At 38.9% G+C, this 27,296-nt stretch overlaps 1 protein-coding gene across 17 annotated transcripts in view; it reads right to left on the reverse strand.

The window, feature by feature from the left end:
• Positions 1-27,296, reverse strand: part of LOC113644346 (receptor-type tyrosine-protein phosphatase mu-like) — a 197,991-nt gene that overhangs the window by 55,213 nt on the left and 115,482 nt on the right. For all 17 annotated transcript variants that reach the window (XM_047811072.1, XM_047811078.1, XM_047811080.1 and 14 more), the window contains exons 8-13: positions 21,293-21,601; positions 20,348-20,457; positions 15,896-16,097; positions 15,603-15,705; positions 5,420-5,693; positions 2,100-2,136 (exon numbers count right to left, since the gene is read on the reverse strand). In XM_047811072.1, coding sequence (XP_047667028.1) covers positions 2,100-2,136; positions 5,420-5,693; positions 15,603-15,705; positions 15,896-16,097; positions 20,348-20,457; positions 21,293-21,601 — 1,035 coding nt within the window. The remainder of the gene's footprint in view (positions 1-2,099; positions 2,137-5,419; positions 5,694-15,602; positions 15,706-15,895; positions 16,098-20,347; positions 20,458-21,292; positions 21,602-27,296) is intronic.

Raw genomic sequence — 27,296 nt, forward strand, 5'->3', positions numbered from 1 at the left:
AGCTAATTCAAAGGGACTTGTATGGGGGATTCTGCGTATAATCTCAGCCTCTTAATAAACAGATAAACTTGCTGTTCCTTTAAAAAGAAGACTGTCTAATCGTTTTCTGTTAGGAGAGGTTTATTTAACATTTATGGAAAGCATCTCCAGTGTCAGTGTTTTAGAACAGTCAGAAAGTTTTCCACTACAATAGTCTTCAGGACAGAGAACACTTTCCCGGTAACATGACAAGCTGCTTATTACCTTCAAGATAGAGAAGCTGCTGTTCTTAGCTCATATAAGTAACTGCAGAAACTACAGCATTAATTGTAGCTATAAACAGATAATATACTATATGAAGTCTGTTTCTTTTATAAATACAGAATAAAACATTACAGAACAGGTTATTATAGGAAAATCATCATCCGCCGGATGGCAGCAGTAACCCTACTTCCATCGGCCACATAACACCACCCTGTCATTGATTAATTTTCCATAACATCACTGTCCCATGAGAAAGAGATAAAATATATTTTCATTTGAATGACATAATCTTCTAATAAAAAGAACAAAACATCTCTTGTAATTGTTGCTCTGGGGAGAAGAGCATTTAGATGTATTTGCTGTCTGCGAATGTCTTGAAAAATAAAGTGAATAGGCACTCATTTGCATAGCACAGCCCTGGCACCATTAAGGGAGATGGCATGTAGTAAGGAAAATAGATTATCTACCATCTGTGCTCAATTAAATTCCAAACGATGTTGAGGCTAGCGCCGGGATGAGCCTGTGGCTTCCTAAGTGCCTTCCGTGTTTGCTAATGGTCCACGGGAGGTCAGGACTGTACAACTGCCAAGCAGTTCTGGGACCTGAAATCAAACGTGCTTCAATATTCAGCAGAGCTAAGATCCATCTGCCAGGAGGAGCAGTGTTTAGCTCTGCTCATGTTCAACATGCTTGTCTTTAGAGCTAGTCCAACACTCACATTCATACTCCTTTCCCGTACAGTCTAGTACAAGACTCAGACTATTTTACCAATCCAGTGACTAAAGCTGTAAGTAGGAAGGTGCTGGAAATAAAGCTAAGGGGCCTTTTTATGTCCTAACAGTTCATCTAAAGATTAATGAAAAGTCTGATAATGCTATAATCATAAGAATGATAATAAATATTACTCTTTATTAGGTTTATTGCATTAGCATTAGATTTAATCTTGTGGACAGAGGAATAGAAACAATTTTAAAATATATTGACATGTGATTAAAAGTTTTATAAAAGAGCAGCTCTGATAGTGTGTCAGCTGTAACTCAAACCTGAGTTTTAAATTAATACGCTTTTCTGTTCCGTCTATAAACTTATATAGCTAAGTTTCTCTTAACATGTCCTTTTGATTCTGTCTTTAAATGTTATTTAATGTGATGTCATGTATTAATTACAGCATCAATGTCATCAAATGTTCTTCATTTATATCTTCTAACGCTAATAACAAATGGATTTTAAATACAGGATGTGATTTCTATATTGATGCTTGGAAAGAGTCACATACGAAAGGAGTCTTCAGTGTCAGTGTTTCCTTACAGTCTGCAAGTTTTCTACCACCGGAGAATTTTCAGGAGAAACCCCTTTGCTCTTTGTGGTTTCTCTGTAACACGAGTAGCTACATATTTGTAAATTGACAAATTGATGAATCACTGTGGTATAAATGGAATAAAATAATTCAGGAGATGCTGCTATCAGAAAAGAATCTACTTTGGGGTAGTAACTGTTACAGCATTGCACTGGACCACATCACACACCCCAGTGTAGATTAGTTTCCTATAAAGCATGCCTCATTGTGTTTTATTCCTAAGACTATCTGATGTTCTTAAACTGAAAATGAAAGCAGTCAATACATAAGTGAAGCCCCTTGTGTTATTTTATAAGTCAGTGCTGTTAATACGAGTTAGATATCGAAGCATTGAAGCATAGATATTGAACTGTCATATAAAAGCATCTGTAAGCTTCGGTAAGACATGAGAATCAGGTGAGATAGCAGGGATTTCTGCAGACATGCGAAAAGAAAACCTTTCACACATTTAGGGATATGTAATTAAGCTTCACACATGATGATTGGAAGACAGTCCTACCTTTAGTGGCCACACGGACACAATCGATTTTTGTCTCCTGTGAAAAAGAGAGACAGAGAAACAAGGATGAGGAGAGTGACAGATTGAATGAGAGAAAGAGACATAGATATATAAAGAGAAAAGTACAAAAAGTGAAAGTGAGGACAAGAGAGAAGAAACAAAGTGAGATAGAGAGAGAGAGAGAGAGAGAGAGAGAGAGAGAGAGAGAGAGGAAAAGAGAGAGAAACGTTATTTATTCTGTCACAAAAAGGCAACACTGTCTGTCAGTTTCATTTTCTCCTTATATTCTGCTGAGCATCTTGATTCCATGTGTCCGATTGGCTAGTTGTGTACATGATTAACAGATTTATTTATTATTAAGGATATAAAAGAATAAATTGTCTCTCTCTGTAGAGTTTGCAAGTGGTCTTATCTGAGATGCAGCTGCTTCTTCCTGCCACACTGTAAACCCACTACTGGTTTGCATCTGGCAGTAGAGTTGAGGAGCATTGAATAAGAAAAGCTAATTCTTAATTCACTTGTGAGTAGTAACACAGCTGAAACCAGCAAAAACCGGAGCCAAGAACTAGTTCGTCACCAGCAGCGGAGGTGTGAAAATGGTGAAAGAAAACATCTTCCATACACAAAATTCAACAGCTCCAAACTAGGATCTGTGCGCAGCTTCCCCTGACATTTCAAACCAAGACAAAACAATAGACGAAAAGCAGACAAAGCATTGACAGTGTATGGAGCTGCATTCATTGTCTTACAAAACAGGAACAAACAAAAAATGAACTGGGGACATGAATATTCAAAAGGCAGCAAGTGATGGAAGAGCTGGTTTTTAATCCCTTTAGCTTTATTACAGCAAAATGCACTTGTGAGGCCTGATGCATTATTGAAGAGATGACAAATTAAACTACAGCGCTGTGAATTATTGAAGCTGGTTGCAGGATGAGGAGGAGCAGGTACAGCAGCATTCATGTCACAAGTTCTGATCATAAAAAATGATGCTCAAAAACATCCCACATGGGCAGACAGAATGGGTTCAGGCAGGGCTGATGCACGGAGGTGAGGAGGAACACTGGAAGCGCTCCGAACATGAATAAAACATGCTTCCAAACATAGCCATTTGTATGATAGTGTGTTCAGACTTAGTATGTTATTGCCATAGCTTTCCTGGTAATGTTTGGGCTTTGCATCATTTCAGTAAGCACTTTATGCTGTCATATTGGATCTGGAGCTTATCCTGGAAACACTGGGCAAGAGGCAGGGATACACCCTGAATGAGAAGCCAGTCCATCACAGGGACCCACATACCTACATTGACACATTCATTCACACCTATGGGCGGTTTAGAATAACCAGAATAATGTTTTTGGGCGGTCGAATGACCATCAAGACATAATGCCTGTACGTCGTCTAAAGACCTAACCCTTCCTAAAGTACACTGAAGAAAAAAGGAAAAAATGTGTGTTTTTCTAAATATATTTCCTCCCTGCAAAGTTTTTAGACAGATGCTATTCTTAGTCTTTGACCTAGTGAACCAGTATCGATGTATTCATTGATACAGTATTCAAACTTCTAGAACATTCCAAATGCTGTAACCTTTGGAATGATAATCCTGTTTTAAATCTTTATCTGGAGTTGTATCAGAAAGTTAGTCTTTTCTTTGCGAAAAATTCGTTGATGTTACGTGTAACGGTTGGTGCTGAGAAACATAATGTAGATCGGTACATAGCTTAACTGAGCTACTATAAAAAATGACCTCCCTTGGTAAAACTGGGCTATTTACAAATCAGTCAGGGTCAAAGGGCATGAGACGGCGAGTGTTTGGCAATAGAACCCAGAGACTTTACAGAATGAACCCGGGAGCCGGAAAGCAATTTGCACAAAGCTGCCTTCTTTCTGAAATGTCACGGTGTAACAATTACAATACACACACACACACACACACACCACACACACACACACAGAATCTTTTTGCACTTGTGTGTCTCCACTATGCGCTGTTATACTTAAAACAGTGACACAGTGGCAACATGTCCACATGAATACAGTCATTAGAGAGGGATGTGTGTCTGTAAGGTGCCATAAGGTGGGCAGCAACTAGAACACACACACACACTCCCACTCCCACTCATACCCAGCAGGCCGAGTGCGTCCAATTAGAGTCGGTGAATTATCTAATGGCCTGAGCCTCGCTCTCTTTGCTGGCAGTGGAATAAAGGATTGGCTTTTCATTAAGGTCAATTTGCATATAAAAAGGGAGATGGCTGATAATTCTAATTTCCAATTAAACTGGAGTGTTAATAATGCAGCCGTGAATAGCCGCCTTGTACAGTACTACTGAGCGTCTCACTATGAAGGCATTCCTCCTCACTTAAAGTTTCATCTGCCTCTGCCTGCTTCCATGTTGGTGCTAAATTCCCATTTAACGGTCAGAAATTCAATATTTCTAAATTGAGCATATCAGTCTGCTGATGGAGAAGAGCTTGATGGAGAAGCATGTTGGTGAAGTTTGTGATATACCACAAATCATCCTCTGCCGGATACTAATCCACGGCTTGCTGTCTCGGATTCGCTGTTCATACAGGGACAAATTGATTCCACAGTGAAACGAAGCGTTTCTAAAGCAAATGATCTACAAAATATTTGTAGTCATGGCATGCGGTGCCCTTTACTGTCAGATTCTAACCGCCATATCTAGGCAAAGACTGCAAATTCTGTTTCTTTTACAAGCAAAGTATTTATTTTGGAAAGAAATCCATTACTAATTAAAAACTAAAGACACGATAATATGATTTTTCAGAGTCAGAAACTATTGAGATTTAAATAATTCAAGCAGCAGTTGTTAACTGAGCGCTTGTGCTTAGCAAGGGAGCAACGTAAGTTCTGGCGCTCATTCATCATTTTTAAAGGAACAGAAGTCAGGGTTTTCCCAGTTCTTATGTTGTAAATGGTTTACTGTATTAGTTCATACCAGCAACGGCTATCCTGATCCCACTTCTTTTTTGATGCAATGATGAGCTGCTTTCAGACCAATCTTGTTGTATTTTCACATCGATAATCTCAAGGGTTCTCAAAACTTTTGAACCAATGGGACCCCATTATCTGTAAACCTTTCCGATCTCAACAATATAATAAGCTTATATACAGTGTCTAACTAAAGAGGACTTGACATACTTTTAGCTGCAAGCTCAGTGAGATGCAGATGTATCTGTGCTAACATGATTTAAGTTAATGTGTTATGATCCATCCATCAGTGAGCTGAAAGGTTACTCATAATGTCTGTACTCATCATGATAGCATGCACACACGTTTGGTTTCTCCACACTCACCCCATTGGCTGTGCTGACAGCCTGGTAGTAGATGCTGTAACTCTTATGGGGCAGCAGAGGGGCATTCCAGTAGCCCTCATAGGTCTTGTTGTCTCCAATGGTGAAAGCCAGAGTGTTTTTGATGCTGGAAGCTGGGAACTCAGCGCTGAAGTAATACGGTGAGCTGAGCAAAGTGGCATTCTGGAAGTGGATGGGGATGGGGTAGCAGCGCAGAATCTCGGCGGTGCGCTGCGCTCGACGTGGACGTTCTTCTTCTACCACTACCTGGTACACACTGTAAGATAACAGGATTGAACAAGAGAAAGTTGGATTTTTTTTCTCTAAAATTTGAAAAAAGATAAAAACAATAAAATTACATTTTTATTTATCGTAAATTATCCATCCATCCATCTATATATTTTCTCTACCATTTTATACAGAGTCACAGGGAGCTTGGACAATATCTCTGATACTTGAGACACTAGATGGGGGAGCCGGGGACACCCCATACACTCATTCATACACTACAGACAATTTACAGATGCCAATCACTCTAAACATGTCTTTGTACTTGGGAGGAAACCAGAGTATCCAGAGGTAACCCCTGAAGCACCGGTAGAACATGCAAACTCTAAAGGACAAAGACAGGAATCAAACCCTGAACCATGAACAAGCTCACTATTAAACCACCCTGCCTCCTGTTGTAAATTATTTATTAATCAAAACATGTTTTACTGAGACATACATACATTTCATAATGCTAGAAGCTCTTTAGTATATACTACATGACTAATAAAGCTAAAACACTTTACACATTGTAAGTCTTGACATGAACATGCAGCATGAGATAATGAGAAGCAGTAACCAGTGAGAGAACAGATCACAGTGTGTGTGCAGCTCATCTGATCTGAGACTGTAGTGAGAAAGTATCACTGTCAGTAATGTGATTTTCGCTGGTTGAGTCGACGCAGCTTTTACTAACCGGCTAAAGCTTGATGCGTATTGTGAGTTAAAAAAAAACCTTTGTGAGAAGCAGGCTGCTTTCTAATGCCGAGTGTAGCTAACCCAGGCCCAGAACCATCTATGGCAAGGATTTAAACAGAATAGAATAAAAGCCTCTGGTATGAGAGAGTAGTCCTGCTTTTTTCTTTCCAGATATTAGACTGCTGAACTCTGCCAGTGGTGAATGAATATTGAGTCTACAAGAGCGAACAAAATGAGCCTACAAAAGCAAAGCAAACAAATTCTCATCGGGAAGCTGAAATAATGGTCAATGGTGAACAACATGAACTTGTTCCCAGGAACAAAGAGAGAGATTGGTGATATGATATGTTGGATGTATAATAGCTTTATTCGCCCAGAGGATCAAACATGCCTGAGCCCAAAAGCCTGGTCTTTCCCACTGCAATAGAAGGAATATTGGCTGGTGCTGAGATACCGAGACAAAATGAAATGGAGGTGATTTTGTAGGCAGGTTGGACTGAAGGGCTTTTTATTGGACAGGGGACAGAAAAGCAAAGGTGAACAAAACTTCAGTGGAGCCATGAAAAAAATGGATCTTCTTCAGTTCAGGGGAAAGAAAAATAAAAACCTGAAAGTTACCAAAGCTTGACTTGTTTTACTCTTTATCATTTCCAAAAATTCAGATCTATTTAGAAAAAAAATGAACTGGATATTAAAAAAAAAAAGTCAGATATGAGGAAGTATTAACTGTGTTAAAAATGCAGTAATGCAGTGCAATAAAAAAAAAAAAAAGCTTAGCCAGCTTTAAAATGTGTTTCTTTAAATTATAGTTAGTGTGAACAGTAATGTGCATTTACTTACTAATCAAAAAGGTTTATCTAATAAATCCTTTGTCACTAGTAGGAGTGAAATTAGCTGAGCCACACATAACCTCTGTAAATGGTCAAAGAATTTCACTCAACCTTGCGTCTTTATTGTGTTTTACAAAGACTGCTGCATTACCAGCATCTACATTGTTATTCTATTTCTCAGGTCTTATACATGTGCTGGAGGTCTGACAGCAACCCAAGAAAAACCTTGAAGCCATGAGAATATACACAAGTGACTCACCATATAAAAGAAGGAGAAAGCAGAGATTGAATATCTTTAGAGCGAATCCTTATTTGTGTTAATCAAACCCATTCTTTAGAAAATCTATCTATCATTGCAGTTACTAAAATGTACTATTACATCAATAAAGAACTATTGTTTTGTAAAATGTAATAGGTTCTACTTTATTTAGCTAAATGACCACAGAACAAAAACCTTCTAAATCTGTATTTTGGAAATGGCACTGCTGCACATTTAGCCATGGCTCATTATAAAAGAAATTCCCAGCACTAACGCCTAATGCCCTTTTGCTGTGCGATAACACAATGCAGTGCCTGCTATTTAGTGATAAAATCTAATGTAATGCAGTATTGAATACAGCACTAAGGGATAGTGAGAAATATGAAGTTAATTACTGTACTGAAGAGAACAAAGGCCAGGACAAGGACCAAAGTAGAAGAGAATAAAGCAGCTCTCATGGAAAAGAGAGAGAAAGAGTGGCGAGAGGAGAGGACAAGATGACATAACCTTCGTCGTGTCCTCTCCCCTCGCTATTCTTTCTCTCTCTTTGCCTTGAGAGCTGCTTTATTCTCCCAGATTTAGGTCCTCTTTAAAGGCCAGCCATTAGTTTAAGTCTCTCTCGATGACGAGTTACTGCTCTTCGGTCCTAAAGAGAAACCTCGTGCTTTCTGATTATATCACAAACAGGTGGAGCCATGAAGAAAACTGTAAATACATTAAAAAAAAAAGAATTGGAGTTTAAATCCGAATACAAAATATTTTTTAACCAGGTGTAAACTTAACTATACAATCTTTTTTTTTAATTATTATATTATATTTTCATTTCATTTCATTTTGAATTTTCTAGTTTTGCGTACTAGACAAACACACCTGACCTTTTATTTTATCTTCTCAAAACTAAAAAAGCAAGCAATATCCTAAAATGCTTTGTTGCAATTTTTTCTTATTAAACACGGTTCCAACAGAGTTATATAATAATGAATACAATTAGGCAAGATTATTCATTTTTTATAATGAATACAATTAGGCAAGATTATTTTTATAGATAGAGACACAGACAGACAGAGATAGAAAGAGAGAGAGAGAGAGAGAGAGAGAGAGAGAGAGAGAGAGAGAGAGAGTCCTCATACACTAATCCTGCCCTCATTTATCCATCTCTGTTTGAGATAGTAAGCCCCGAATTGTATTCAGGTAATTCTTTGCACTGTCTCTCTCACAACAATCAATATAGGATCTCGAGGAGCAATCTGGTGCTATTAACAGTGTGCTTATGCATCTACCGTGGGAAATACCATTTCCAGAAACGCTGATTGGTCTTAGCTTTAACTTATCGTTTAATTGACTTACAGAGGTCGGATAGGGCCTTGCGGCACTGTATTTCCTCTCTCACACACTCCCATGCCCTGAATAGGAGGGTCTCTGTCTTTGCAGCCCACTCTCCTTCACAGTTATCCATCACCTTCATCTGTTTTACTCTGCACATTTGGCCTTTGAGCAGCGCAGCCTCGGAAACCGTTTCACTAATTAACACATAACAGACCGAAACCATGGGAATGAGAAAGCATCCAGCTAGCATGCACTGTTGTAGTCGTTACAACGCGTGATGGAGTGTTTTGAGAGGGAATCAGTGCAGTAGACACAACAAACCCTATAAAACTAACAGCCACACTAAGACGTACCTGGTAGGCCATTAAAGCAGCTCGGTTCAGTGAAAGAGGTTTAGAAAGTGCACTTTTGTTCTCGTGACCCCACGACACACCAATTAATCCTGCTCACACCATTAGAGCTTTGTAAGGTCAAGTGACCAACTTCCAAACACAGGCTATTACCCAACTGGCACGGTTTGAACTGAGAGCAGGATTTCATGGTAGTGGAGCAGGGTGAAAGATGGAGCAGATGAGGAGAATAACACGTTGTTTACTCAGGCACATGGTGTCTAAGACCTGAGTCTAAATTTTAAGAGGTGAAGGAAGCTAGTCCTAGCAGAGTTTAGAAGGACGCAGGTTTACTTAAATCACTAACAGCCACAAAAAGATCACTTGCTTCAAACCATGCATAAAATTCCAGTGTACATTCAGCTCTAAAACTATCAGCTTTCTTAATAAAAATGTAAAGAAAAATGTACGTAGAACCTCACACTGAAATGAGCAAAATCTCATCTTTAAGCATTTAAAAATATATATATATATATATATATATATATATATATATATATATATATGTATATATATATATATATATATATATATATATATATATATATATATATATATATATATATCAATCACTGTAATTACCCCAAATAAATGATGCGTTTTCTTTGAATAAATGCATGCCAGATAAAAGGCAGATTCATCAATAATAATAAAAACATTTTATATTTCATATATAATTTTCAAAGCTTTGCACTTGTACTCTTTGCATTGACTATATGAATATATATATGAATAAAATCCCGCTGTCCCATTTTACCCAGAGGACAATGGGTTTCCTTTACATTTTGATTCCTCTCAAGGTTTCTTCCACCGGTAGGGAGGATTTCTGTAAAGCTATTTCATTTGAACGTATCCAAGTAAACCTGAAATAAATCGAACTCCTTTCTATCAAACTTTATGTAATGAAAGAGATGTACACTGGATATCAATGTCCTTCGCTAGCTGATTGAAAAGATGTCTGAAGTGCCGTCTGCACAGAGTGACCCGAGCAGCCCGCTCTGATGGCTGTGGAACTTTATTTATACCCTTGTCCATAAATGCAACCATGAGACACAAATGAAGAGAAACCGCTCAGATTAAATGTCACTTAAATCTTCACAATTGCTGTGCGTCCAGCTATGAATCCTCAGCAGGAAAGTGGATTTGGGAGGCACCTGACATGTAACAGGAAATGGGAACTTGAACAGGAATGGGATGTTTTATGGCATGATTTGATTGCAAGAGTGAAGAAACAACCCTCAGAGGATGGTATTCAGAAATATTTGCAATTTTCAACTGGTTTTAGTGCTGAAATACTGAGGTTAGGGTACAGTACATAATCCATCCATTGTTTCATTCATTCATTCTTTAATAAGCATATTTCCTGCTTGCAGTGAATCCAGTCTAATTGTGAAACACTGGGTCTAAAGCAGGAATGCAAACGGTTTGATGCAAACTTTATCGCACCATTCACACGCTCATTACAAATAGGGGCAATTTACAATAGCCAATCCACTAACTGGCAGGCTTTTGTAAGGTGGGAAGAAACAAGAGAATTCAGAAGAAACCCACATGCAAACTTCTGCACGGTCAAAAACCTGAGGTCAGGTTTAAAAAAGGGAACCCTTTTGCTGTGAGACAACAATACATCCCCTCTGCGTTCTTTAGAAACAAAGCATTGGGCCAATTAACATTAGGAGTCATTTTATTTTGTCGTCCCATGCAGGGTGCATCCTGCTTCATGACCAGGATAATAAAGATAAATAAACGATTAATTAGCACTTTTTCATTCTATCTCCTTTCATTAAGATGAATCATTGGTTAGTGTAAAAAAACTAAAACATAGGAAGTCGTGGCCTAATGGTTAGAGAGTTTGACTCCTGACCCTAAGGTTGTGGGTTCGAGTCTTGGGCCGGCAACACCACGACTGAGGTGCCCTTGAGCAAGGCACCGAACCCCCCAACTGCTCCCCGGGCACCGCAGCATAAATGGCTGCCCACTGCTCCGGGTGTGTGTTCACATTGTGTGTGTGTTCACTACTGTGTGTGTGTGTGCACTTTGAATGGGTTAAATGCAGAGAACGAATTCTGAGTATGAGTCACCATACTTAGCTGTATGTCACGTCACGTCACTTTCCCTAAAATGTCCATTCTCATGTAACTCACTCACATACAGTCAGTTTCACAGCAATTACTGAAACATTTACATTGTAGACAATGTAATAGAGGATAAAGTGTCTCACCCTACATGTTTCCTATTCTTTTTCCTTTAGATGTCATTGTCTCCCTATAGAGACTTCAGAAAAACAAGAATCATTTACTGTGTCCTGCAAACTGTTGCTCAAAACACTCTAGTTTAGTCTAGTGTGAAAAATATGCCTATTCTTGTGGAAAAAAGAGCAGAGCCAGGAACACCATGTCCCGTGGGAAGAAAGTGGAAGAACAATCCAGAAAACTACAGAAGTAATTGTTGCCAGAAATAGGCGAGTAAGCTTAGTGTACTTGTTTTCCATTTCTCCTTGCTCTGTTTTCCATTGGATTTGGCTGAAAATCAGCTTCCTTCAGCGATTGTAGTGATGCTAGAGCATGGCTTTATGAATCCTTTCTCTCCACCCTGGAAAGAGGACTGGGGTTGGCACGAGGCTGTGAAGGCGGTGTGAGGCTAACACGTGCCCAGCGTGGGAGAAGGAAACATTAGTGTAGCGCGATGTGAGTGACAGACGTAAAAGCTAATCCTCTTAGACTACATGAAGAGCTTTCCCCCGCTGGTGTAGGCCATTGTACCAACCTGTATGTAGTCCTGCCAGACCAGACATCAAAACATAGAATTCCACACATGAATTCCACACGTAAACTGGCAAGTATAGTTTACATACACTAAAACATATTCAGTTAAGTCAGGAACATTTATTTCGCTGCTACACATCCTTACTGAGGGAAAATCTTCTTAAAAGCTGACACATTATGATGAATGCATTCTCTGATTAGTATCATAGTGAAACATCTGTTATTTGAAATACTAACACATGGTCCCTGTAAGCCTTGCACTGTTTCCTATGAGCTTAATAGGGATTATGTAATTAAGAGTACTTACAAAGTATAAACAACAAAGGCCATCAGCTACAAGGGTGCTGACAACCAGATTTATTAACCCTTTCGTGTGGAATATGCGTCAAGTGATTTGCTGATTTTTCTTCATCGCTATGTATAAAATTAAGAGGATATTTGATGAATATTTCTGGGTACACAACGTTTACATATATACACAAAAAAGGCACAGCCATGTTGCAGATTTTGAAAACCAAAATCCATTGCTTTGTATCTGTTAAATATATTGTCAAGGTCTGAAGGGGTTAAAGTAAGTGTTTGCAAATTTACCACATTGGATGAAGTTTTTTAATTTCTTTAATTTTTTGCTAAATTCTTGCCTTTTTGGTTTACATATTTTCCTTTCATACACACAATAAATCTAACACACTGTATTTCAGTATTTCAGTGCTTTGAAAATGCTGCCATATAAAAGAACCCTTTTCAAATCTGCTGCTTTTCATCAAGCTCTACTTCCTCCCTTTTCCTCAGTTTTTCCCATTTTTTTCTGTCTCCCTTTCTCTTTACAGTGTCATTTCCTTCGCTGAGCTCAATGAACTAGATTTTTTCACGACAACCCAATGAAAGTCTAATTTTAGTTGCCTTCTATTGTTATATATTTTTGCATAACATTCTCATCTCTCTGCTTGCAGCCTTCTCTGCCAGTAAAGGCGCTTATTTCATATTCATTTACTGACTAGAAAACAACGAAACAGCAGAACCCTTTAAAATCAACTTGTCTTCCTATATTCATCACGTTCTTGATCATCAGTTTGATTCTGTCCTCATTCTGCCATGGTAAAGACGGACATCATAACGGCGTGACATATTAGTTATTCTAACAGTCTGGAACAAAATAAAATCAAGCCGATGTGCAAAAACACGACTGAGGCGCACTAGCAGTAAACAAAAGCTGGCCTTATGGGCTAATTAACAAGGGCTGCAATTCATTAAGACGTGCTAACGGTAATTAAGACGACAACACTGATGCCAATGACAGGGCGACAACATAGCTGATGATGGCTGAAATTCCGTCCCCCTTCGATTAAAATGAAGTGGAACAGCGTGTGCTTGGATTTGTGCAAGATGCCAGAAATGCTTTATTTCTGCACGGTTCTAAGGTGCCATTATCCCTGACATAAATAATAGCATGCGTGAATTTAACATTACTATAACAATATGAAGGAGTGCAAGGTTTAGAGTCACTTTCCTAAAAGGATCATAGCTTTCTCAGAAGTGTTGGCCCAGATCCAGAAAGGAGCTCAAAATCTACCTTTATGCCTTTAAAGTGCCGTCAAGAAACGGCAAGCCTTTAGTCAGATTTCTGTCTGTCTCCATTAAAACCGCTGCAGACATCGAGGGAGTCCATGTACCACTTTGAATTCTTCATGACAAAGCACAGGGTGCAAAAACTGAATATGGGTTATTCATACGCATTTTAAAGTGCCTTTCTGATCCAAGCCTAGCACCACAAAAAGCACCACAAGAAAACAGTTAAAAAAAAAAAGTTATACTAACTTTTTGGCTCAGTGCAAAACAGGAGCAGTTTCTAGCAGAATAATTCAACCAAGCAAGCTTCTCAGAGAGGCAGAGCGTGGACTCAATGTATCGCAGGCTGCCTTCTGAGTGCCTGGTTAGCACAGCAGCTAATCAGTAATACTGTTCATCAGAGTGAGATGTACGTCTGGGGCTCCATCATTGATTAAATCATTGGAAGCTTCCTATTGTTAGAACTGTGATTTCTTTGAGAAGAATGATCAGGTCATAATCAGGTAACGAAAACAGACTGATTGTGAAAGAAGGGGCAGCAGATTGTAATGTAGAAGACTGAGGTGTTAAGATACAAGAGTAAAAGATACAAAACTAAGCTTTATTTTAAGAAATCTGAGTAAAGTAGGCATGGCTAACACCTATAAGCAGAGCAAACAAAATAGCGGAAGAAGTGATAGAAAGCAGAGCTAAGTAATGGAATGTATGAGTGTCTGAAGCTCGGTTATGGTTAAAATGATGGTTCTAAATGAGCCGCAGCTGACTGAATGAAGACTGAGAGTGACTCAAAGTGCTGTTTAAGCTCTAGAGTCTGGAATTTGAGCATGTGATACAGATACTGTACACCACAAGAACAAAGAGATAATCACGCATAATCAAACTAGTGAACTGAAAGCAGATACATGAAGATTAATTTAATACAAACAAAGCACATGCACATATTGAGGGAATTGTTAAGAACTTGGAAAAACTAAGAATTAAAGAATAATATGGTCAAGAAAGGAATAAGCAAAACAAATGTAGATTATTTATCTTTCAAGTGGGAATATTGTTAGAAATTAAAATCCTACTGCCTTAAAAGATTTGAGCTAATGATTGTGTCACAACCAGGGAAGGAAGTAGACGGACCCGTACACAGGATAGCTTCAAATGAAAAGGGGTTTAATAAATGATAAAGACAAAGACAGTAAATGACGAGAACTAAAACAATACAGATGACGACAATTAACAATGCCTGACAATGACTAAGGCTAACGTAACTACACGTGACTAATGATTCCGCGCCGCCATCAGCAACGCGGCTCACTTATATATGAAAGACAATGATGACACAATTAGGATCAGGTGTAGAGACAGGGAGGAGCAGACGAAGGTGGGGCAGACACGTGACAACAGCAACAACAGTAGCACATGGCCAGAAGTCTGGGCTGATCCCTGACAGATAGTAATATTTGGGTTTGATGTCTAGGCTTATACAGTCCTGTCTTGAGAGGACACACACTACTGTACATACTACAGGTGAGCGTATGAAAAGATCCTATGGGGCTCCCGAGTAGTGTGGGAGAAAAGTTTTCACCCCAGTTCTGAATCTTGACAATGCAACAGCCATTGGTTGCTGAAAATCCATGAGAATAAAATAAGCTTCTTTCTGTGTAGGAGAGATACTAGCTAATCCTGCATGTCTGTCAAATCATGTATGATGTACCACAGGGGATGTGGTAGCCTAGTGGTTAAGGTGTTTGGCTACTAACCAGAAGGTCATGAGTTTGAATCCCAGGGCCACCAAGCTGTCACTGCTGAGTAAGACCCTTAACTCTGAGTTGCTCAGCTGTATAAATGAGATAAATGTAAGCTGCTCTAAAGAAGGGTATCTGCTAAATATAAATTTATGCGGTTAGCATAGTTAACACTTTTTAAACAATGTGTTGTAAAGATGGGGAAAGCATATGTCACCCATCACCCTCTAATGCCGGTAGCTGCCATGTGATAATGGAGTGCCAGCTAGTGCCTGTGAATTTGCAGATGACCAAATTTATTTCTATGTGAGTAATGCGTGCCCATGTGTTTAAAGGATAGACCTACCTGACTGGTGCTCCTCTACTCTGTGCCGGCTTCAGCACGACTGTCACAGTGCTGTCTGTCTGGTTGAGAGGTGTCTCCTGATCATAGCCAGGCATGTGTGGAGCTGTCAGAAAGCGCATGCACATAAACTTACACCCATAGACAGTTAACAGCATGAAAAAACACTGCTCTCTTTCACATCACACACATCTCACACACACACACACACACACACACACGCAGGCACACGCACACACAAACACTGTATGTGTCTGTGCAGATGCAGCAGTCATAACCTTAAGAAATATTCTTACATGAGATCTTAGTAGTAAACTGGGTGAAGGCCGGAGAACCGTAGCCTTTGATGGTGCTGGCTCTGATGGTAAATGAGTAGGTAGAGCCTGGATAGAGTCCCGTAAAGACATGAGATGTTTCATTACTCGGCTTTAACACCTTCCCACTCTGATTGGCCAGGCTAAACTCTGGGTCAAAGGAGCTCATGGCCTTGTAGAATATCTGTGGGAGGAAGAGAGAGAAAGAGAGTTAGAGAGAGAGAAAGAGAGAGAGACCTGAATTTTGACATCCTTTCAAAAATGATATGTGATTCAACACACATATGACATGGGATACTAATCCAATGGCTTATTTAATTAATCACATCATACTGCAATGTTATGTCTTCTCTTTATTGGGAACATCACATAAATTTATGTAAGAAATAACTCATGTGAAAGCTACCCAATATGAAAAATCGGATACCAAGGTACCAAAAGTACTATGATCTGATGTCTGTGTGAGTGATGTTACCGGAAGAGGTCAGTATTAATGATGATTGACAGGGGATAAATGATCTCTATATGAATCACAGATAGGAACGTTGCATCACAGATAGGAACGTATACATTCTTGTCACAAGAAAATATCACACATACTCTGTAAACCTGATTGTATCACATTGTGATTGTTTTAATCTACCCAACTGTTAGACGACTAGGTTTGCGATGCAAGTTGAGCTTAATCACTTCTTCTATTGTCACAATAATATTTTTAAATTTTAAAGTTGTGCTCAATAATTTCCCCTTGGAAGCATAATTTCTCTGTTTAGACCATTTAAACAGTCTTTCCTTTATTATCCTTTGCTTTACACTTGGGGAGTACATGGTTTTCATTTAGTTTTATTTCCAGAAGACACACTTCCTTGTGTGTCTTTATCCTAAAGACAAATCACAAAACCTTTTTTTGCAACAAAATATAATGAGGATCTTTATAAACATGTCAATTCGGATGCTATATATGCTATATTACTTAATTTAGGATATCATTTCAACTCATCAGTTTTAGGAGGTAATGTGGTGTAATGATGCATTTAGGAGTAAATCCTACAGATAATCTTGTAATAGTTCCCTCAGCTCCCTATGCAAATACGGCAAGTATGCTTCAGTTATGTTTAAGCCCCACCACTGCCAGGCTGCCACTGTTGGACCCTTGAGCAAGTTCCTTTACCCTGACTGCTCCAGGGGTGCTGTATCATGACTGACCCTGTGTTCTGACCCCAACCTCCAAAACAAAGTTGGGAAATGGAATTTCACTGTGCTGCAATGTATATGTGACAAATAAAAGATTTTATCAAACGTCAAAACCAACTGTTAAAATGAACAAGTTTACTATTATTTTATTTAGCTAGCATCCAGTCCTCTAATAAATAGTTAGCTAATTATTCTTATACGTAGATAGGTGTGGTTATATTTAGCAGGTCTCGGTTGTTGTTGAATAAAACTTTCCCACGCCCTGTAGCCTATGATTCATTCTTTCTGTGTTATTATAAAGCTTTTGAAATTACAAACATATTTTGTGTAGTTTATAACATAGCAAAAGAATCAGTATACTCATCTAACCCAAACCATTATTTTTAAAACACTTCTTTCACTTCATGTGCATATAGATCAGTGACCCGAGCTACAATGAAGGCATTCTGACACAAGAGTACAGTGAGCACCTGCTAGAATATGAGAAATAAATATTTTCTATAGTATATTATCGTGTAATGCTGAGTGTATACACAGATATTCTTTCTTATAACTGATTCCTTAATATGAACAGAATATTGTATGACCGCAGAAAATGCATTGAGAGAGGCCTGTCTAATTATAATGGAAAGTCTAAGGCCATGAAGAAAAAAAAAACACCCAGGGGACAAACTAGTATTCAAGTATTCATAATAATAATGCCTTCAGGGTATTTGGAAGTATCATTGTTCTTCAGTCTATATTCCCTTTTGTTTAACAGAAGAGAGCGAGAGATAGAGAGAGATAGAGATAGAGAGAGAGAGAGAGAGAGAGAGAGAGAGAGAGAGAAACAGAGAAACAGAGAAACAGAGAGAGAGAGAGAGAGAGAGAGAGAGAGAGAGAAACAGAGAAACAGAGAGAGAGAGAGAGAGGGAGTATGAGGAGTTCCATCCTTCTCAGTGTAACTTTATCAATGTGGTTAAAAGCTACATTTAAATAAATCATTCCTCTTGCTAATGGGTGGCCTCTCCATCGTGGTTTCACTCTGTTTCCAATTAAAGAGCACAAAGGGAGTTATGGGGCAGCACGGATAGGAGCTGTCAGGTGTAAAATGCCAGTCGGCCTCCTTCCATTACACTCCAGTGCAGTTGTGCATCTGGAGGCTTTCAAGTTGGCATTCGTAGTCAGAAAAAGAGCCTTTTGGTGTAGATGCATCGGAACTGGGAGATGAATGACTTCAGCATGATTTGTATGGAAGACATTTGAATTATGCTTTGGAATAAAGGACATATGAGGCTGTGGAAATTCAGTAAAACACACGCTGCTCTTCTGAGGGTGTAACAACAAAGAATCATTGAAAACATTCTATTAAAGATGCTCCTGCATTATTAAGAGTATCAGTTCCTAAACCCCTAGAGTGCTATAGACTTCGATACAGATGACTAGGTTCACCTCAGGAGCTTTTCACTATTGACACTATAACATAAAAACACAAGGGAGAACCTTTATGTGTAACACAGCCAGTTTGTGACTGTGTGATTATAGCAGATGCACCAAAAGAAACCATCTTATAAGCATCTTATTGTACTACTACTAATATCTCTACACACAATAATGTCATATCTATACTAATGTCATATCTAGACCTCAGTATAATAGAATCAAACACATTTTTATAGCTGTTTCTGTAAAAAGGACATTTTTTTTCTGTTCAGTAGAACGTGTGATAGTTTTGTAACTCACTGTTACATTAATTAACGAGTCATTAATGAGCAAGTCAGTACTGCAAATGATCACTTGTTCAAATTCAACAATTAAACTAAAGGCCTCGTTTGCTGCAGTTATGTTTCTTCATTGCTACTAGCGTAATTTTAGCTGCCCTGTTAGTGGATTTTGGATTTTAATTAATTAATAAAAAAAATGAAAAATAAGAAGAAAATCTGATACTGTCAAAATGTTCTGTCTCTAGTCACAATGGCACTAAATCAATGAGCGTGATTCAAAGCTCATGACCAATAATATTCTTTTACCATCTCCAACTTAGGATCCTGGAATGGATTCCAAGCTATATATCTTTTAATTTAATCAAAATGAAATAAAAAAGACCAAAACAACAAACAAACAAAAACATATGTGATGTATGCAGCTAAGCTAACCACCAATAATAGTACGATCAACTCTTAAATTAGACCAAAAACAACAAAATGGTTCTTAGACCAAAAATATAATTCAATGATCAAACTAAAGTGTAATGTGCAGTATAGTTGAAATCTATCAGACATTAATGAGACAGAAAGCCTTAATTTATCCCTTTTCCTTTAAAACTGGAGCAGATCATGTTCATGACACGGTCTAACAGGCAAGAGACATGACAGAACGTAATTTCATAATGTGAACGTGACAGCTTAATTGGGTGAATTTTCTCAAATGAAGTACTGCTACAATGGCTCTTTTCAATGCTGCATTGTCTGGTGTTCCAAAAAGTGCATCAAATCGTATGGTCCTCAGATGCACATAAAGTTGAACATGACAAATAACTTACAATAAAGCCCACACTTTAAAAAACATGAAAAGCAAACTTTTACAATGAGAAGACTGTATACTGAATAGTATAACAATTAGCTGTGCAACTTTAACATCTAAGGGCCATTTAAGATGCTCACTTTGGGTAGCAAATGAAATGTGTTGCATGGTATTCGCCTATGTTTCTCCGCAGTAGGTCATGTGTGACCTTAACGCTTCGGCGTGCACTCTAAACTCTGTGTTTATGTTTTTATTGGAATGAAACTCTAAAAACTCGTAGAGGGCAGATATGGAAATGGAACACCATCTCTTCACTGTGCTGCATGCTATTACTTTCTTTTCCATAAACTTTGCTTTGACCCTAAGTGACATTTCACTCAGTAGTCTGACTCAGAGTCAGACAGTAGACGAGCTACAGTTATGTAGTCGGGTTGTGTTACGAGCGTGGGTGTTAAGAAGAAGACTTTAAACGGGACACACAGTGAATGTTACACCGTGTAGTTGATGGAGACGATATCACTCTGGCAGTTTTGTGGTCAGATTAGCCTTATCCCAGAGCTTCAGATGGAAATAGATTGTGTTAACAAGCTCCTGAGCATTGAGGGCTTATGGTTATTAGGTTAGATTTATTAGTCAATTAAGATCTTGGAGTGAATGAAGGATGGAAGTGCTAAAGGCAGCACGGCAGGCTGAAGATGAATGTGACGTGGGAAGTGGTTCGAGCTACGGAAGACTTACTTCATATTGCTTAATGATTCCATATGTCTGGATAGGCTCTCGCCATTTGAGGGCGATCTTCTCTTCGTATGTACTTCCCTGGATGGACTCAAGAGGCACGGCACCTGGTACTGAAAACCAAAGTAACAAACACATAAATGAGGTATCCATTTGGACATAGTGGTTGATAGAGGTGTATCTGGGCTCTTTTTAATGCTCTAACTAAATACTCTCGTACAAAATGCTATACAAAAAACTTCACAGCTTTAACAACCTTCTTCAATTGCAGGTGTGATCATATTACTACAAATAAATTCATAAGTCACGGTCAAAAGAAATATTTAAATAGTCAAGGTTCTTTTAGCTCTTGCTGTAAAAAAAAACCTTCATTACATATTTACTCTGACCGTGGGATAACCTTGCTGTCTTGTTACAGACTCTTAGTCTTAACAGACTATTTCATCCCAAAGGCAGTTTCAGAACAGGCTGAAATAAACCAAAGGAAAGTGTCTTGCTTGCACACCGTATACAACATGGCAAAACAAACTAGCACTCAGGTCAAGGATGGATCAGAAGAGACGAGATTTCACAAAAATGAAAAAACGAAGAAACAGAATTTTTCATTTCCGTAATCAAAGGAAAAGGTCAATGTTCATTCGTTCTCTCTGAATAGTTAAGATGCTCAACAGGGAGCTGCTATCGTAATTGGTGCTAGTCATACATTCAAACTACTCAATATCCGGCCATGATTTAGATGGAAAACCGATACCCTCTGAAACTCTTCACTGAATAAAGTTCAATCAATAAAAAGTAAATTAACTCAAGCAGTTACTATTAATCTTTTTACAAATTTAATCTTACACTTGTCTCTATTAAGGAGTATGAAGTAGTGCCACTAAAACGGTTAATCACAAGCTGATGTGGAAATTTCATAATCAAATTAAAAAGCCGAATTAAGGTCTTTACCATCCTCGTCTGTGAGAACGTCCAGCTCCTGACTCTCCTTTTCGCCCTCTCGGTTCCGCAGCACTAGCTTGACACTGACGTTGGTGTAAGGTGACAGGTTCCGGATGGTGTGCTGTGGTGCCGGGCTCTGCAACTCGTAACACACTTCCTCTCGTGTCTCCTCCTTGCCGTTCACTTTGTAGCGGTACTCCACCGTCAGGTTGTAGGTGTGGCACCGTGTCACGTTGTAGCCGAACGGCTCCCAGCGTACGGTGATCTGCCTGGATTTGATATCCACCACCTCCAACCGGCGAGGGCCGTGCATGGGGTCTAAGAGAGGAGATGACGGAAGATCGTTTATTACTGAGCTACTAAAACACAAAAGATTGGGGTGATAAAATAAATGTGGATGAAAAGGAAGAAAATTAGATAAATCTGCATTTTATTTCGTTATAATCAGCTTCAAGGATTTTAATTCATTTATTTTTTTATCTTTCTTGTGTCGGAACAAAAGATGCAATACACTGTCAGCCAGGAAGCTAATAATCGCATTATTTGTGATAGAGATGATGGATATTGTTCCATGGCCCACACACACTCACTGTGCTTTATATGTACAGATCAAATTATATATATTCATATATATATTCATTCCACCATGCAGATGCAGATGTCATCTAATTTTTCTTGCCCGATGATGCCTGAGATAGGCACAGGCTCTCCGTGACCCGAGACATTTGGATAAGCGGTAGAAAATGAATGAATGAATTAATTAATTAATAAATTTATGAATTTTATATATAAAATGTTAGTAAAAAGTCAGTCATAGGTGCTGTGCCCAGTAAGGATTTTTTTCTCCTACATGTATAAAATAAATAACCATCCCTGGACGGAGTGCCAACCCATCGCAGGGCACACACACTCTCTCATTCACTCACACACTCACACACACTACGGACAATTTTTCCAGAGATGCCAATCAACCTACCATGCATGTCTTTGGACCAGGGGAGGAAACCGGAGTACCCGGAGGAAACCCCTGAGGCACGGGGAGAACATGCAAACTCCACATACAAGGCGGAGACGGGAATCGAACCCCCAACTCTGGAGGTGTGAGGAAAACGTGCTAACCACTAAGCCACCGTGCCCCCCCACATGAATTTATATACTCAATTAATTCATCTTCAGCAACCATTTTATGCGGTAGGCTCCAGATCCATCGCAAGTGGTTACAGAAGATGAAATGTATGAATGAGAATGATGGTTGATCAAGAAGTAACAAAAGTTTAAGTTGCTCAAAACATTTCTACTAAAGTAAGGGAGAAATATTTCCACTTTGTTACTGCATCCCGATGCAGATGTAATTCAAATCAGTTCAATTCAATTCAATTTTATTTGTATAGCCCTTTTAATTGCCTCAAACCAGCTGTAGAGGACATAAAAAGTTTCTGTAAATTTGTTTAGATGTATCCCTATTTATCCCTAATGAGCAAGCCTGCAGTGATTAGGTGAGGAAAAACTCCCATAGATGGTATGAAGAAGAATCCTTGAGAGGAACCAGAGTCAAAAGGGAATCCATCCTCATTTGGGTGACACCAGAGAGTGTGAATATAAATTATTATAAGCACTGAAGAGTGTGATTATAAATGATTATAAACACCAGAGTTCATATTCCACTCTCATCCTTTAAACTGACACACTAAACAACCATTCCTGACTCCCTATGGGCCTGAGTGCAGTGCGTGCACATTTACAGTATCCTTTCTCTGTTGGTTTAAGGCAGGCAGCTCCAATAGGAGCGTCTCCCCCTTCCCAAGCCCGGCTGAATGAACCCTGTCAGAGTTCAGTGCCCATTTGCAGAGAACTTCTCCAGAACAGACAAGCAGCTCAGGTTCTTTCCCCATCAGGTCTAATGAGAGAGACATACTGCTTGCACACACCCACCACAATCTCCCAGAGGAACCCCAGGTCTAGTAATAGGATCAATTTCCATCCTGGCTTCAATTTGTGGACCATTTCTGAGGAATTTAGCTTGGAAACACTACTTGCAGGGCATCTTGTTCTCACATAGGCTGCTATTTCAAAGGACAATAGGATGCAGTGGTCAGGTAATCTGGTGTACTAGCGGTACACCTTGATGAGGACTGACAACATCTAACAGCCTTCACGCTTTTTTCTTTAATAGTCACTGCTACAACCATTAAGGCAAAGTTATATCACACAAACCTCTCACAATTATCCAACACTCCAGGAAAAGAAATAAACAATCCACAGTATGTTGTACTCTGCTGCATGACATTCCAGATCAGAAGGAGGAAAATATCACAAAGTTTTGTTTTTAGGATTTTTTGACAAGAGCATGAATAAGAAGCATTAAATCCGAAGAGCCAATTTCTCTCAGGGTCTATAAAAATGTTTTAGCGCACAAGATAAAATGCATTATATTTTTATTCGGCGCATATATAACCACAAGATTAAAACAAGAGGTTAGAAATTGGAAACTTTAATTAGTGTCCTTCTAATAAAGCTCTGAAGGAGAGTGTGCTACAGAATTGGAGGATATTTGTAGTGTGTGGGTAGATCGTAATAAGTGGACGTGGCATTAATCACAAAAACCATGCACTCTAATTAAAAAGGGTGAAGGTAATCCAATAATCACTTTCAAGGCAGCATTTAATCAACTCAAAAACACCATCAAAAACATCTAGTAGAAAGCTCAGTAAAAGTTGTATTCATTTCCCTTCCACCTTTCCTGCTCAGGGGTCACAGTGGCAATAGAATGTGAAGGTCCAGACTTCTCTGTACCTAACAATACAAACATTCCCAGGCCAACTATGAGATCTTTTCTAGCAGGTCCTGTCTTTGCAACAGGGTCTCCATGGAGTGGTACATGCCTGAGATAGCTCTAGTATGAGCCAGCCAGGAGGTGTGCTTGTAGGGAACCACCTCAACTGGCTCTTCTACATTCAGAGCTGAGATGAATCGATTCTAGTCCATGGCGCCCCTGGAACGCTGAATAGAACAGAATGACCTGTATTTTGTCACACATGTATTCATTACAGCACAATGGAACTCACTCTTTGCATATCCCAACGTTGGAGGTCAGAGTGCAGGGTCAGACACGATACACATTTTGTACATGCTATTTTCTTCCTATTAAATTAATTAAAATAAAAAATAAAATATTGTCTAGTTTTAAGTGTTTCATGTAGATCAGAATCTACAATATTCATTAATCCAAATAATGCAGTGCATTTCGCTCTGAGGTATCTACATCCTCTCTACTCTGGTTAGGATTAGGATCTTTTCAAAAAGAGACAAGAACCAAACAAACAAAAAAGATATAATACAATATATGATCAACCTATAGAGACAAAAACATTTTGAATGACTAAAACTTTAAATCAGTTAAGCGTTAAAAACTAGAAAATCCCATTGATCGCCGTGTTGACCTTTACTTTGAGCTTTACCCGTAGTGCTATTTATGCTATAAAAAGCATGTAGTGATCCCTATCAGTAGTAGTACATCACACACTAACAGCAATCTTATTTCTAACCAGTAATTGCTGATACACATCTGGGTCTTTAATTTCAGCCACAAAATTAAATTGAAATGATGGAAAATAAGCAAAGGAGAGATAAAAGAGTATTATATATATGCAGACATATACAGACCTAAGGATAAGTTAAATTGGTGTTACAATTACATGTACTGTAATTGTTGTTGTCGATCAGGTATCTTGCAACATAGCCTTCAGACAGTAAGAAATCACTCATTAGGCTTGATAAAGCACTAAAAAAAAGACATGCAGACTAAAAAGAATGATGGAGATGGTTTCCTTCTGTATCATATCTGTGAAGGTCACATATTTCAAACACAGCTGCTAGCATACAGTCTGATTAAGGTGACTTCCTTCATCTATGTACACTGTACAAGCGATGTTATAATATTTCAGATGGAATGAAAGAACGCAGTGATCAACAACTCGGATCCCGAGAGAGCTGCGACATCTTTCTCACTAGACCCGTGTTCACTGAATTCATATAGAAAAGCAGTTTCCTCACACAAAGGATCTCAAAGTTCCATCGCCTGCTGTTACGCCACAAGTAAAGAAGTGTATCTGCAGAACTAAGTGCAACCGTGGGTTTACAGCCTCTTCCATCACAACAGAGACGTTTCATGCTGAAAGGACGGAGATTTCTGAGCAGGTGCTTGATTGGAAAATGCAAACAATGTCTTTTCTGTTCCTGCAGCCTTTGATGGCAGTCCACAAGAGCCCATGACTACAGTCAGATGAGGGTTTGAGAAAGCCTCCCATCCTGAGAGGCAGGCCTTGTGCTCTTTGAAATGCTTTTGGCACAGAATAGCAGCAAACATCATTTCTGACTGTCAGAGACAACAAGAGACATTATATTATATCAGACTACAACAGTGAAACAGGCTAAATGTAACAGCTGGCAAGAGATCTATAAGATGAGAAGTGCAAATTGGTTGCTTGTTACATTGCTTGCCGAACACCGAGCTGCATTTAAATGCATAATTCACTGCCACTGACAAGGTTAGTAGAAGCGTAGATGACATTACACTGCCAGCAGAGCAAATGATTTCAGTTTGTCATGTTAGTATGGAAGGGTCTAATAAGCAGTGCTTACTTTTAGTTAGGATTTTCAGGAGAAATGTCTCGCTAAATGAAATGGTTCACGTAAAAAATTAGGTTTTGATACTTCATGTTTTTATGACATCAGATAGTGAATATATGCAAGTAGGGAGCAAAGGGAAGATAAAGTTTAGACATTTCGAGCTAACAATCAAAGCTCTGAGCAACACTGTGGCACAGCTCTGGGATCAGAGTTCTTTCCGAGCCTGCGTAGGTTTTCCTCCGTTTTCTCTGGTTTCCTTCCACATGCTGCACATGAAATGGCTATCTATGAAAACGTACGCCTAGCTGTGAATGAGTGAGTGATTGTGATTGTGTTTTTGTGTATGTAAAGCCTTGTGATAGGCTAGGATCCTATTCAGGATGCATTCTTGCTTCACAAACAGTTTTCCCTAAGAGAGTCTTCAGACACATCATCGACCCTGACCAGGATAAAGGTTACAAAAGAAGTATGAATGATGAATGAATAAAGACTCTACCTTTATCTATTAGAACCAAATATATCTGCTGAAGAATAGAGTGAAAAACTGCTTAAAGCTGCTGGGATTCGCTATTGTAAAAGGAAAAACTGGGGGAATTCTTTTCATTGCAATGCATTCCTTTATTCATATTTCCATCTCGAACATCGATAAAAGCATAGTGCCGTATCGTGCGGTGTGAGAGTGGAAATGAAGAGTGGGAATGTAAGAGAAGGTCGAACTGGATGCCCTGTAATGGCTGCCGGCTGCTTTTGTGAGATGATGGCAATGGGTCTGATTGAGAGGTGACTTGGGGAGAGGAAAGTGCTATCTGCAGAGCGAGAGGGTGAAATTCCACCAGTGATTTTGAAAAGCGGGGATGAGTATGAAACACTCTGGGCGTTACAGAGATCCTGAGAACTGAGAGAGAGTTCACTGCTGTAGTGGACAAGAGTAGCATTTTCATTCAGGACACAGTGACTTGGTAAATGAGTTACACGTGGCACAGTTGCTTATCTAAATCCAGATCTATTGGGTCCTTGGATGAGCAGCTGTGTCTGGGTGTAATGACACCTGTAAAAGGAGCAGGAGTTCGCTGGGGGACGTGGGAGCTGATATCATTTCCCATAATAAAAAAAAATGACACACACTAAATTGCTCTAATTTTTGCCTTAGCTTAGTCTTTTACCCTTTTGTGTTCTGTGTAATGTGAAGGGACATCAAGCAGAGACAGACAGAGCTTTGTGGTTTAAGTACAAAAGCACTACTGAAAATTCCTGGGTCCATACTGTATGGTAGTACAGTGATCCTAGCTTGCTGGCATTATATTGTTTTTGTGTGTTTTTGTTTGTTATTTTGTGTTTGAGGTTGTCCATTTTGACTAATCAATAGACTCATTTATTTTTCTCC

This window comes from Tachysurus fulvidraco, chromosome 3, assembly GCF_022655615.1.
Source record: "Tachysurus fulvidraco isolate hzauxx_2018 chromosome 3, HZAU_PFXX_2.0, whole genome shotgun sequence".
NCBI lineage: Eukaryota > Metazoa > Chordata > Actinopteri > Siluriformes > Bagridae > Tachysurus > Tachysurus fulvidraco.